The 12,358-nt window shown below is 55.5% G+C and overlaps 1 protein-coding gene across 1 annotated transcript; it reads left to right on the top strand.

The window, feature by feature from the left end:
• Positions 1–3,713: 3,713 nt before the first annotated feature.
• CkaCkLH20_00019 (uncharacterized protein) lies at positions 3,714–10,454 on the top strand (the record flags this gene model as incomplete). Its single annotated transcript, XM_038882739.1, has 4 exons — positions 3,714–4,006; positions 4,106–4,397; positions 4,449–10,358; positions 10,410–10,454. The coding sequence occupies 4 exons, from the start codon at positions 3,714–3,716 to the stop codon at positions 10,452–10,454; spliced, it is 6,540 nt and encodes a 2,179-aa protein (XP_038751444.1).
• Between the last annotated feature and the right edge of the window lie 1,904 nt (positions 10,455–12,358).

Raw genomic sequence — 12,358 nt, 5'->3', positions numbered from 1 at the left:
TGCTTTGATGCCGTTGGCCGTGGCCGTGGCCGTGGCCGTTGCTGTTGGAACGCTGTGTCGGGATCCGCTTGCGGCTTCTAAGCACTTCTGGAAGAAAGAGACAGGCCGTCGCCGGTGCTAAGAGTTCTGATGCACAATTAAGGTGCTTCAAGAGAATCGCACTCCAGAGCGAAGGGCCCAAGACAGAGAAACCGGACAGGGTGTGAGGTGCGAGGGTGCTGATGCGATGTCTGTTGTGTCAATGTGCCGCTTTGCAACCCAATGTTTCTGTATGGCACCCAAGGGGGGACGGTCTTCGGACGAAAACCGAATTTCCCCTTCAGTGTTGCAGTATAGCGCAATGTTGGACACAGTTGGCGGCGAACGATGGTTGTTTAGTTTGGTGAACGTATGGTCTCGTCTTGCGAGGACAGGCAAGATTAGGAGAGGAGAAGAGAGAGGGTGTGTTTCTGTCAGTGTCTGTTCCGAATTCTGCCCGTCTTTTGGCCATCTCCCGCTACTGGTGCCGGGGGCTTATCGTGCATTGGGTGAAAGCAAGTAATCGAGTACGCGCATGTGTCGGGTGATGGAAGTTATTTGTCTCCGCCTTGCGTTGGCGTCAGATGCAGCGGAAAAAAAAAGGACGACGCGGACGTGGACGTGGATGTCTGTTGGTCGTGTTGATTCGAAATCACAAGAGGCATGGCGGTCCATGGTATAGCATGGCAGGGCCATGGCGGGAAGTGGCGTGTAGGAGAATACGTTGGTACCTAGCTGGTGCCGTAGGTAAGGTATTTTTGCAAAGATGGAAGTGAGGAACGATACGATCGACGTTGCCGCCAACTAAGGCGAGGTAAGGTACCTTGGTCTGTCCAGACGGCTCCAGATAATAGGAATAAGCGCAAGGAGAAACGGAGCCAAGCAGGACCCCTTGCCTTGGCACGATACCTTAACAAGCTTAGATGCGGAAAGGGGAACGAGAGTCCTGTGTGCTGTGTGCTGTCCTAGGCGGTACGGGGACTAGCCTTCGTCCGTGTACGAAGTAGATATTTCCGTACCTTGCGTTAGAGCATCGCGCCTGGGACGGAACCTAGGGCCGTTAAGGTAAGAAACAGAGAGGCAAAAGGGGATCTTTCCCGGAACATCCATGGGCCGCAATGCGCCGTGGCTTTCTCTAACCTCCGGTCGTCTTAGTGTCGAGTCGTTGAGATATCCAGGTGCCATAGACGAGAGCACGTACAACGCGAGGGCAGCTACTTTTCCCCCTTTACTTTCCGCTTTGTACTTGAGCCTCCTTCTTAGTCTTCCTGACTTAGTAATTATGGCCTCCTCTACCGTCCCGTCTGTCTATGCTCTGCAGATGCACCTGAAGACAAATCGAGGAACATAATGATGATGATGGGAAGAACCTTGGGAAGCACGTAGTAATCATTGGGGCTACCCTTGCTGCACTCGGTACGTACCGCATCCTCCGGCCAGTAGGGAGAGCCCACTTTCCTACCCGGGCAAGTACAAGGAAGAAAGTACTGATCCACACGGATTCCGCAGGCTTACCCGCTTTCTTTTCCGAAAAGATACTTCGGCATTCCGTATCCCTGCGCCGGATTCCACAGATTGGGCTCCATTCTGTTTTGCCGTGGCCCGAGACCCACCACGCGTCTAATCGGAGGGGCACTGTGGAGCTGTGGATTGCCCTGAGGTCCACAGAGGTCCACAGTGCTGTGGTGCCCTGTCCACCGAGTATTCGTACCTACCGGAAAGAAAGAATCCAATGGCAAGAAGAGGCGACGTCAATCCCGTTCCGACACCCGTCATCTCACTCTCAAGTTTCTCCGACCTTCAACATCATCCCTCAATTTGCTGCCATCTACACATCAACCACGGCATCAACTGGCAGTCCGTCAGCAACGTTCATCGCCCACAATTCGAATCCTGCCATCATTCCCCTTTTCACGCCAAAAAATCATGATCGTCCATGGACCGTAAGCTGTCTGTGGAGGGGGGCGTGTGGTGTGTCGGTTTGGTTTCTATCTCTGGGTTCATCTCGCTTTGGCAATGTCCTTGGGGATGTCCGTCGGACAAAGCGTCACCCCCACAACCCACTACCCTCGACCGCTTCGACCAACATCCCACCGCCAACAAACCCGACTCCCGTCCGACTCACTTCACCCTGTACATCTGTTTACCAATCCTAGAAACCGCCGGCCATGTCTGGGAATCAAACAGGCTTCTCGCCCTGATTCTGCCCGTTGCCCCCGTGCGGATTCCGGACCCCCCGCTGTGTGAGGACCGATGGCAGCGCCCGTCTTCCCGTTCATCGCACTCAGGCTCGTATTTGCGGAGTTTCACCCGGCCGCTTTTGCTGGTGCGGTACCTTATCCTGCTGCGCTGCGTGGCCGTGTTTCGCATCTCTGTACAGCTTACCCTCTTCAGCAACTTCGGCACCTCTCTTCGTCCAAGTGCAAGTGCACCTTGGAAGTGGTCCGGTCTCCATGTCCACTTCCCCTGCCGCCAACAGCATTCGTCCTGGTAGACGCCTTTTCGAGAAGCATCGAGAGCACCCTCCCTCTACCCAGCGACAGCACACCACACACGGCCGGCACTTAGCTGTCCCTAATCCATCTGTCGTCTTTCTCAGACCCGTTTCACCCCATGCGATCCTCCTATGGCTGTCATCGTCTCGGAGATCGAAACTTGTTACCGCTCAACTACTGCCATACTAGGACCATCGAAACTCGTCTTGTTAGGCAGCCCGTTGTATCGCTGCTTCGCCCGCCTAACACCTGCCTTATCCAGCCCATGTCTGCGGTCTGTCTGCTTCACAACATACACCGTTGGCCCTGGGCTCCTGGCCACCAGGCCACCTGCGATCGCTTGTACCATCACGTCATGTCTTGTCCACTTGGCCTTGACAAGCATCACGGACATGTGCCCAGTTACTGCTTACTTCCAAGCACAGTCCTAGATGCGCGCTGTCAAGAAACCCCGATACCTGAGTACAACTCCATTCCGAGATCCACGCGCCCGCTCTCCCTGGGCTCCTTCGTACTACTCGACCGGGCGTGTGCGCCTGTGGACTCGAGAGCATGCGTGAGAGATATGGGCAGAATGAGTGAGCAGAGCCGTGTGTTTCTGCCCTGCCGCGCCCGAATTACTGCGCTGCCGCGTATTTTTGGTCCTTTCGTCGTCTGTCCGCTTGTCCGTCCTCTCCTCAGCACAGAGGAGCCGGCGCAAGGAAGCCCGTGTGGCGGCCTCGATCGCTTGTCCTGAACCAATGGGCCTCGACCGATGCGGCAAGACAGCGAAAATCATCCATCAGCTTCGGTCACCGAGGAATCTCAGGGCCGGACTCACGCTATCCACCCGGGCAAGAAAAGGATGAGCCAAGTAGTAGTGCAGGCACCAAGGGAAGGGGGTGCAGGGGGGCGTGCGGCTACATGGGACGTCTTCCACCGCACCACACCACACCACACACCCCCCTTCACTTCACTCCCTCTACCCAGCATGTGTTCCATGTTGCAATTCCGCTATCCATCAGCCATGACATTGACAGCTGGGTCGATTATTTCGGGAGGAGGCCCGTTGTTGGCTTTGATGTGGTGTGCACACCCGCTTGCATCGAGCATCTCTTTCATATAAGTTCGAGACTCGCTCCCCGGCATCTAGCAATCTTATCCTGACTGGCACACCAAACCCTCAACACCTAAGGAAATCTATGTCGACAACCTTTCAAGATGGCCGACAAGATGTCTTATCTCCTCTTCGGAGATCAGTCTCTTGATACCCATGGATTTCTCGCCGAGTTCTGCCGCCAAGGAAATCCGAGCATCCTCGCGAAGACGTTCCTCGAGCAGGCTGGCCAGGCTTTGAGGGAGGAGATCGATTGTTTGGGAAAGTTGGAAAGGTCGAAGCTTCCCACCTTCATGACCCTCCGTCAACTCAACGAACGATACCACGCCCAGAGCATCAAGCACCCTGGCGTCGACAGTGCCTTGCTATGCGTCACCCAACTGGCTCACTACATCGAGTACGTCGGCCCGCAGCCCTGCCTCACAGCCGCTACCGCGATATCCTCGGCGTGTTGTGAGGTCAAACTCTTGAGGACTACTCACTAACAAGCTCACAGCCGCACCGAGAAGGAGCCTCAAGATGTCTGCGTTCACGACCACACTTTCTTCATGGGTCTTTGCACGGGGCTTTTCGCCGCCGCCGCCATCGCCTCGACCCCCTCAGTCTCTACCTTGATACCCCTTGCCGTTCAGGTAGTCCTCATGGCCTTCAGAACTGGCTCACACGTCGGTTCGTTGGCTGAGAGGCTCAGCCCGCCGGTCGGTCAATCTGAACCCTGGACCCATATCCTTCCTGGCTTGAAGGAAGTCGATGCCAAAGAGGCACTATTTAATTTCCATGAATCTAATGTAAGGAACTGCGAATCTTTACGACTAAACGCAAAGTCTAACGCTCTACAGTACATCCCCGTCGCCAGCCAAGCATACGTTAGCGCTGTGTCGGCATCGAGTCTGGCCATCTCTGGACCGCCAGCAACTCTGAAGGCTCTCGACGACCAGAACGTCTTCGGCGTCAAGTCGACGGCGATCCCAGTCTACGGCCCCTACCACGCATCTCACCTGCACGGTACTGCCGATGTCGAGAAGATCCTCCGCCTTAACGACCCCAAGGTCGCCGAGATTTTGGCTAACACCAAGCCTCGTTCCGCCATCATGTCTGGCACCAAGGGCATCTGGTTCGCCGAGACCGATACCAAGTCCTTGTTCAAGGCTGTCGCCCACGAGTGCCTCGTCGATGTTCTCCAATTCCAGAAGGGCATCGAGGGCTGCATCGAGACCGCCCGCGATTTTGAGGGATCAACATGCCTCGTCATTCCCTTCGGACCCACACACAACGCCGAGACTCTCCAAAAACTCATTAAGGACAAGACTCAGCTTGAGGTCGTCGTCCGCCCAGGACCCAAGATCACAAGGGAAAGCATCAACTCCAACATTGGAAACCACGGTTCTAACGGAAAGTGTAAGCTGGCCATTGTTGGTATGGCTGGTCGCTTCCCCGACGCTGCCAGTCACGAGAAGCTGTGGGAGCTTCTTGCCAAGGGTCTGGATGTCCACAGAGTCGTCCCTGCCGACCGTTTCCCCGTGGCAACTCACTACGACATTACTGGCAAGGCCATCAACACCAGTCACTCCCAGTACGGATGCTGGATTGAGAACCCTGGTTACTTCGACCCCAGATTCTTCAACATGTCTCCTCGTGAGGCGTTCCAGACCGATCCCATGCAACGTATGGCTTTGACCACTGCCTACGAGGCGCTCGAGATGTGCGGTTACGTCCCTAACAGGACACCGTCAACAAGACTGGACCGTATCGGTACTTTCTACGGTCAGACTTCCGACGATTGGCGTGAAATCAACGCCGCGCAGGAGGTCGATACCTACTACATCACGGGTGGTGTCCGCGCTTTCGGCCCCGGACGTATCAACTACCACTTCGGTTTCAGTGGACCCAGTCTGAACATCGACACGGCCTGCTCATCCAGTGCTGCTGCCATGAACGTTGCTTGCAACTCTCTGTGGCAGAAGGACTGTGACACCGCGATTGTTGGTGGTCTGTCTTGCATGACGAACCCCGATATTTTCGCTGGTCTGAGTCGTGGCCAGTTCTTGTCCAAGACTGGACCTTGCGCCACCTTCGATAACGGTGCTGACGGTTACTGCCGTGCTGATGGCTGTGCTTCAGTCATCGTTAAGCGCCTCGACGACGCTATCGCCGACAAGGACAATGTTCTTGCGGTGATTTTGGGCACGGCCACCAACCACTCGGCCGATGCCATCTCTATCACTCACCCTCACGGTCCGACCCAGTCCATCCTTTCGAGCGCTATTCTCGACGATGCTGGTGTTGATCCTCTCGACGTTGACTACGTGGAGATGCACGGTACCGGTACTCAGGCTGGTGACGGCACTGAGATGGTGTCCGTCACTAACGTCTTCGCTCCTGCCGACCGTAAGAGACCTGCCGACCGCCCTCTGTACCTTGGTGCCATCAAGTCCAACGTTGGACACGGTGAGGCTGCTTCGGGTGTCACTGCCCTCTGCAAGGTCCTCATGATGATGCAGAAGAACGCTATCCCGCCCCACGTTGGTATTAAGAAGGAGATCAACAAGACCTTCCCCAAGGACTTGTCGGAGCGCAACGTCAACATTGCCTTCCACATGACCCCCTTCAAGAGGAGAGATGGCAAGCCCAGACGTATCTTCGTCAACAACTTCAGTGCTGCCGGTGGTAACACTGGTCTGTTGCTGGAGGATGCTCCCCAGCTCCAGTCTGCGGAGGTCGACCCTCGCAACGTCCAGGTCATTACCGTGACTGGAAAGTCTAAGGCTGCCATGATCCGCAACGCCGAGAGACTTGTGGCCTGGATGGAGCAGAACCCTCAGACTCCTCTGTCGCACGTGGCTTACACCACCACTGCCCGTCGCATCCAGCACTACTGGCGCATGAACGTCGCCGCCTCTGATATTCCGGAGGCTCAGCGTCTCATCAAGGACAGACTCAAGGAGAACTTCAGCCCCATCTCCACTCAGCAGCCCAAGGTTGCCTTCATGTTCACTGGACAGGGTTCTCACTACGCCGGCCTCGGCAAGGACCTTTACACGCACTACCGCGTGTTCCGTGAGAGCATTGAGGAGTTCAACCAGCTTGCTCAGATCCATGGCTTCCCCAGCTTCCTGCCTCTGATTGATGGCAGCGAGCCCGATGTCACCAAGCTGTCTCCGGTCGTTGTCCAGCTTGGACTCTGCTGCTTCGAGATGGCTCTTGCGCGTCTGTGGGCTTCCTGGGGTATCCGCCCTGCCGCTGTCATGGGTCACTCTCTTGGCGAGTACGCTGCTCTCAACGCGGCTGGTGTCCTGTCTGCCAGCGACACCATCTACCTCGTCGGAGCCCGTGCTCAACTCCTCGTCGAGAAGTGTACTGCCGGCACCCACGCCATGCTTGCCGTCACCGGCCCTGTCGACGTTGTCATGGAGGCTCTTGGCTCTCAGGCCGAGTCTGTCAACGTGGCTTGCATCAACGGCCCCCGCGAGACCGTTCTCGCCGGAGCTGCCGCCAAGATCACCGAGATCTCTTCTCACCTTGGCACCGCTGGCTTCAAGTGCACTCAGCTCAAGGTGCCCTTCGCTTTCCACTCTGGCCAGGTTGATGCTATCCTGGACGACTTCGAGACTCTCGCCCGCTCTGTGAGCTTCGAGAGGCCTCAGGTCCCCATCATCTCTCCCCTCCTCGGAAAGATGGTCGAAAGCGAGCCTATCAACGCTGCCTACCTCCGCAACCACGCTCGCGACGCCGTCAACTTCCTTGGCGGTCTCGTCCACGCACAGCAGTCCGGCTCCATCGATGAGAAGACCGTTTTCCTTGAGATTGGCCCCCACCCCGTCTGTGCCAACTTTGTCAAGTCTTCGTTTGGCATTAGCTCTGTGGCTGTACCTACTCTCCGCCGCAATGAGTCTACCTACAAGGTTCTCAGCAACACCATGTGCACTCTTCACACTGCTGGTCTCAACCTGGACTGGGATGAGTTCCACCGCGACTTCAGCGACTGCACTCGTCTCCTGGATCTTCCCACTTACTCCTTCGATGAGAAGAACTACTGGCTCCAGTACACCGGCGACTGGTGCCTTACCAAGAACCGTGGCCCGGCTGCCGTCAAGGCCCCTCTCCAGATTGAGCCCGCGAAGCCCAAGCTGTCCACCACCTCTGTCCACGCCATTACCAACGAGGACATCAACGGTGACATTGCCATCATTCACACTGAGACCAACCTGTCTCGTCCCGACACTAGACCTTTGGTCGAGGGTCACTTGTGCAATGGTGCGCCTTTGTGCCCCTCAACCTTGTACGCCGACATGGCCATGACCATTTGCGACTACGCCTACAAGACGCTGCGACCTGGCACTGAGAACATCGGTCTCAACGTTGCCAATGTCGAGGTTCCTAAGACTCTCATCTTCGATGAGAAGCTTGATGCTCACATTCTCCGCACCACGGTCACTGCCAATGCTGCCCTTGGCTACGCCGATGTCAGCTTCCACACTGGTGAGGGTTCAAAGAAGGTCGAGCATGCGCACTGCAAGGTCGTCTACGGCAACACTGAGCAGTGGGCTGATGAGTTCGAGCGTGTCACCTACTTGATCAAGGGCCGTGTCGACGCCCTCGAGGAGGCTGAGCGCCAGGGCAAGGCTTCTAAGATTGGCCGTGGCTTGGCATACAAGCTGTTCTGTTCTCTCGTCGACTACGACCCCAAGTACCAGGGCATGGAGGAGGTTATCTTGGACAGCAAGACCTGTGAGGCTACTGCCAAGGTCACCTTCCAGACTACTGAGAAGGACGGAAGCTTCTTCTTCAACCCTTACTGGATTGACTCTTGCTGCCACATTTCTGGCTTCATCATCAACGGTACCGATGCCGTTGACTCTCGCGAGCAAGTCTTCATCTCTCACGGCTGGGGATCTCTCCGATTCACCGAGAAGCTTGACCCCAAGAAGTCTTACCGCTCTTACATCCGTATGCAGCCGGTCAAGGGTACCAAGATGATGGCTGGTGATGCTTACGTCTTCGACGGCGACCGCATCATCGGTGTCGCTGGTGACGTCAAGTTCGCCTCCATTCCTCGCAAGGTCCTCAACATGGTTCTGCCGCCCCGTGGTCGCGCTCTCGCTGGCGCTGCCCCCGCCCCTGCTGCCGCCGCGGCCAAGGCTGCTCCCGTCAAGGCCGCTCCTAAGGAGAAGGCAGGCAAGGAGAAGGGTTCCAAGCAAGTCACCGCTAGCAACCTCAAGACCGTTAATGCCAAGCTTGCTAAGCGGTCTGTTGTCCAAGAAGTCTTCGACATTTTGGCTAAGGAGGTTGGTGTCACCCATGACGAGCTTGCCGACAACATCGCTTTCACCGATTTGGGTTGCGACTCGTTGATGGCTTTGACCGTCTCCGGCAGAATGCGTGAGGAGATGGATATTGACATCGACTCCCACGCCTTCGTCGAGTACCCCACGATCGGTGCGTTCAAGGCGTTCCTCGCCCAGTTCGAGACGGCTGGTGGCAAGGACAACTACGTCCAGGACTCTGGCGACTCCAGTGGCTCAGTGTCTGAAACTCCTGAGCTTGAGTCTGACTCGAACGTGACTACTCCTTACGAGGAGAGCGACCGGTCAGTCAAGGGCGAGGGTGATGAGGATTGCGGTGATCTCCAGAACATCCTCCGCGACACCATTGCCACTGAGATGGGTGTCGAGGTTGATGAGATCGTCGCCGCTCCTGATCTGGCCGCCCTGGGTATGGACTCTCTCATGAGCTTGTCCATTCTGGGTACTCTCCGTGAGAAGTCAGGTATGGATATCCCCAATGACCTCTTCGTCACCAACCCTTCTCTGCTTGAGGTTGAGAAGGCTTTGGGTATCGGCCCGAAGCCCAAGCCCGCTGCCGCGCCGAAGCCTGCCAAGACTTCTGCGCCTAGACGCGAGCCGAAGGTCCAGCCCACCAAGGAGATCAACACTCACCCGGGCAACACGACTGCTTCTATCACCAAGCCGCCCCCACCCAAGGAGATTATCGACAACTACCCTCACCGCAAGGCGACATCCATCCTTCTCCAAGGCAGCACTCGCACCGCTACCAAGAACCTGTGGATGGTACCTGACGGCTCCGGCTGTGCTACCTCTTACACCGAGATCAGCCAGGTCTCTTCCGACTGGGCCGTCTGGGGTCTTTTCTCTCCCTTCATGAAGACCCCTGAGGAGTACAAGTGTGGTGTCTACGGCATGGCCGCGAAGTTCATCGAGGCCATGAAGGCCCGTCAGGCTAAGGGTCCTTACTCCCTGGCCGGTTGGTCCGCCGGTGGTGTTATTGCCTACGAGATCGTCAACCAGCTCACCAAGGCTGGAGAGACTGTGGACAACCTCATCATCATCGATGCCCCCTGCCCTATCACCATCGAGCCTCTTCCCAAGAGCCTCCACGCCTGGTTCGCCGAGATCGGCCTCCTCGGCGAGGGTGACGACGAGGCAGCCAAGAAGATCCCATCTTGGCTCCTTCCCCACTTCGCCGCCAGTGTCACTGCCTTGAGCAACTACACCGCGGAGCCTATCCCCAAGGATAAGTGCCCCAACGTGATGGCTATCTGGTGTGAGGATGGTGTTTGCCATCTCCCTACCGATCCTCGCCCGGATCCTTACCCCACGGGCCACGCACTCTTCCTCCTGGACAACAGGACTGACTTCGGTCCTAACCGTTGGGACGAGTACCTCGACATCAACAAGTTCAGAACCAGGCATATGCCCGGTAACCACTTCTCCATGATGCATGGCGACTACGTAAGTCTACGCTCCTCACCCACAACACAACACCAACTAACTCTTCTTCAGGCCAAGGCTCTTGGACAGTTCATTCGTGAGGCGGTTTGCGAGTAAGGAAAACACATAGCGAATGCATACGAGCACACGCATTGCAGGTCATAGAAGGGACACAGGACATTACATGATATGCGAGCATGGATATGAGACTGCTTTATTTTTCTTGATCATTGTTTTTTCTTTCTATCATCTTGTCATCATCTTTTCTTTTCCATCCTGTCTTAACATTGATATCCGCTCCCTGTACAAGTGCGATAGCATACAAAAACCACCTCACAACGAATCATTCCTTATTTTCTCATGGTCGGCGGCGACGGAACTGGAAAGGGAGGAATAGGACACTTGGGCGTTGTTTTATCCTGGGCTTGGGATCGGGAAAGCGTCACAAAGTTTTGTCTCATAATGGGCTTGCGTTTTTTTTGTCTCTTTTGGTCACGACATTTTATCTATCCCGTCTTTCCTTACAAACATCTCATGGTATCTGGCGGTGTTTTAAGTGCCTTGCAATCTTTTTCTTTTTCAGAACGGTTCATAGAATGTACGCTTTGAGTAGCCGTACCCAAACCCCCAAAGATAGTAGCACTCTCGAGTTTGAATACACGGAAGTCAAAATACCCTGCCTCTTCCTCCATGTGTCGTTGATCAGCCAGTATACTTGTCTTAGCATTATCACTATTTCGATATGTTCTCTCACTACACCACGAACACACTGATCATGATCACATCGGCTTGTGATTATCATATGGGCTCAACTATCATCGTGATATCTCCGTTACCTCACAATATACGATCTCAGTCAACCTCACGATCTTCTTCTTTTCATCCCATCTTTCGCGCGTGTCTGTCACGAAGGCGCAACATGGTCCCATCCCTGAACCACGATCGAGATCCCCCGCCCCGGCCCCAAACACAAATGTCTCGTTGTGGCCATCAGTTCGCATATATCCTGCCATACTTTTTTTCCCGCCCCCAAAACACGCAGCAAAACATGCGACGGTTTCCCTTCTTTCTCCACCGGCACACACACACACACAGCATAGCTTACTTACTGACGGGACAGGGAACATGGGTGCCGGAGGGAAGAAGAAAAAAAGATCATGTCCCGCATCCGTCTTTGCGTTGCGAGCTTTGGGAAGTCTCACGAGTCGTGATGCTTCTTCAAGTGATGAACCCCAACCAAGGCCTGACGTGGATTATGAATGACGCCAGGGGGACCAAACAGAACTGGCAAAGAAGCAGGTAGGTAACCGACTAGGTAGGTACTATGGTAGGTCAGCCGGTCTACCGAGTAAAGCATGAATGATATGATGGGGTGATTGGTTCCACATCTGCGATAGACATCGAAGCCGCACTCCCGGGTCGTCGTGTGGTCTGTATGCTTCATCGAGCAGCTATTACCGCCGTCGCTGCTCTCTCTCTCTCTCTCTCTCTCTCGGCTCTCAGAGTCTGCTGGGGCATGAACGCTTCGGACTTTCTGATCGGGGTTTATCTACGAGGGTCTTTTTTTTCGCAGAATATACACAGCCCGGCCTCCGGTTGGTGCGTCCCCTGCGTCGTCGTCGTTTCTTTCTCTCATCCTCCCTGCCGTCGCTTTCCGCATGGCCATTGCATGAGCGATCACATACCATAGCATGGCTCATGGAAACCGCGGGGGCGACGACAGGGATTGGACAGAGGCAGTGCGCGGAACACGAGCCGAGATCCTCCTCCTCCTCTCCTATGGGATGGTCCAATCTATACACCCCGCGATCTAGGAGGTCCTTGTCTTTCATCCTGTCTTGCCAATGTCCTCGCTTGATAAGATACATCTACGCACGATAGACCATGTGGCCGACGGCTCCCTTGCCTCGCGGCATTCGTCGTCGACGACCCCGCCGCCCCGTCGCAACGGTCTTCAAGACGGTGGGCATGTCTAGGCAAGCGCCTAGACGAGCTTGCCTAGACGAGGTGAAGGGCCATAT

Source organism: Colletotrichum karsti (assembly GCF_011947395.1).
Source record: "Colletotrichum karsti strain CkLH20 chromosome Unknown Scaffold1, whole genome shotgun sequence".
Taxonomy (NCBI): domain Eukaryota; kingdom Fungi; phylum Ascomycota; class Sordariomycetes; order Glomerellales; family Glomerellaceae; genus Colletotrichum; species Colletotrichum karsti.
The sequence above is the reverse complement of the archived record's forward strand: the minus strand, read 5'-3'. Positions and strand labels throughout refer to the sequence as shown.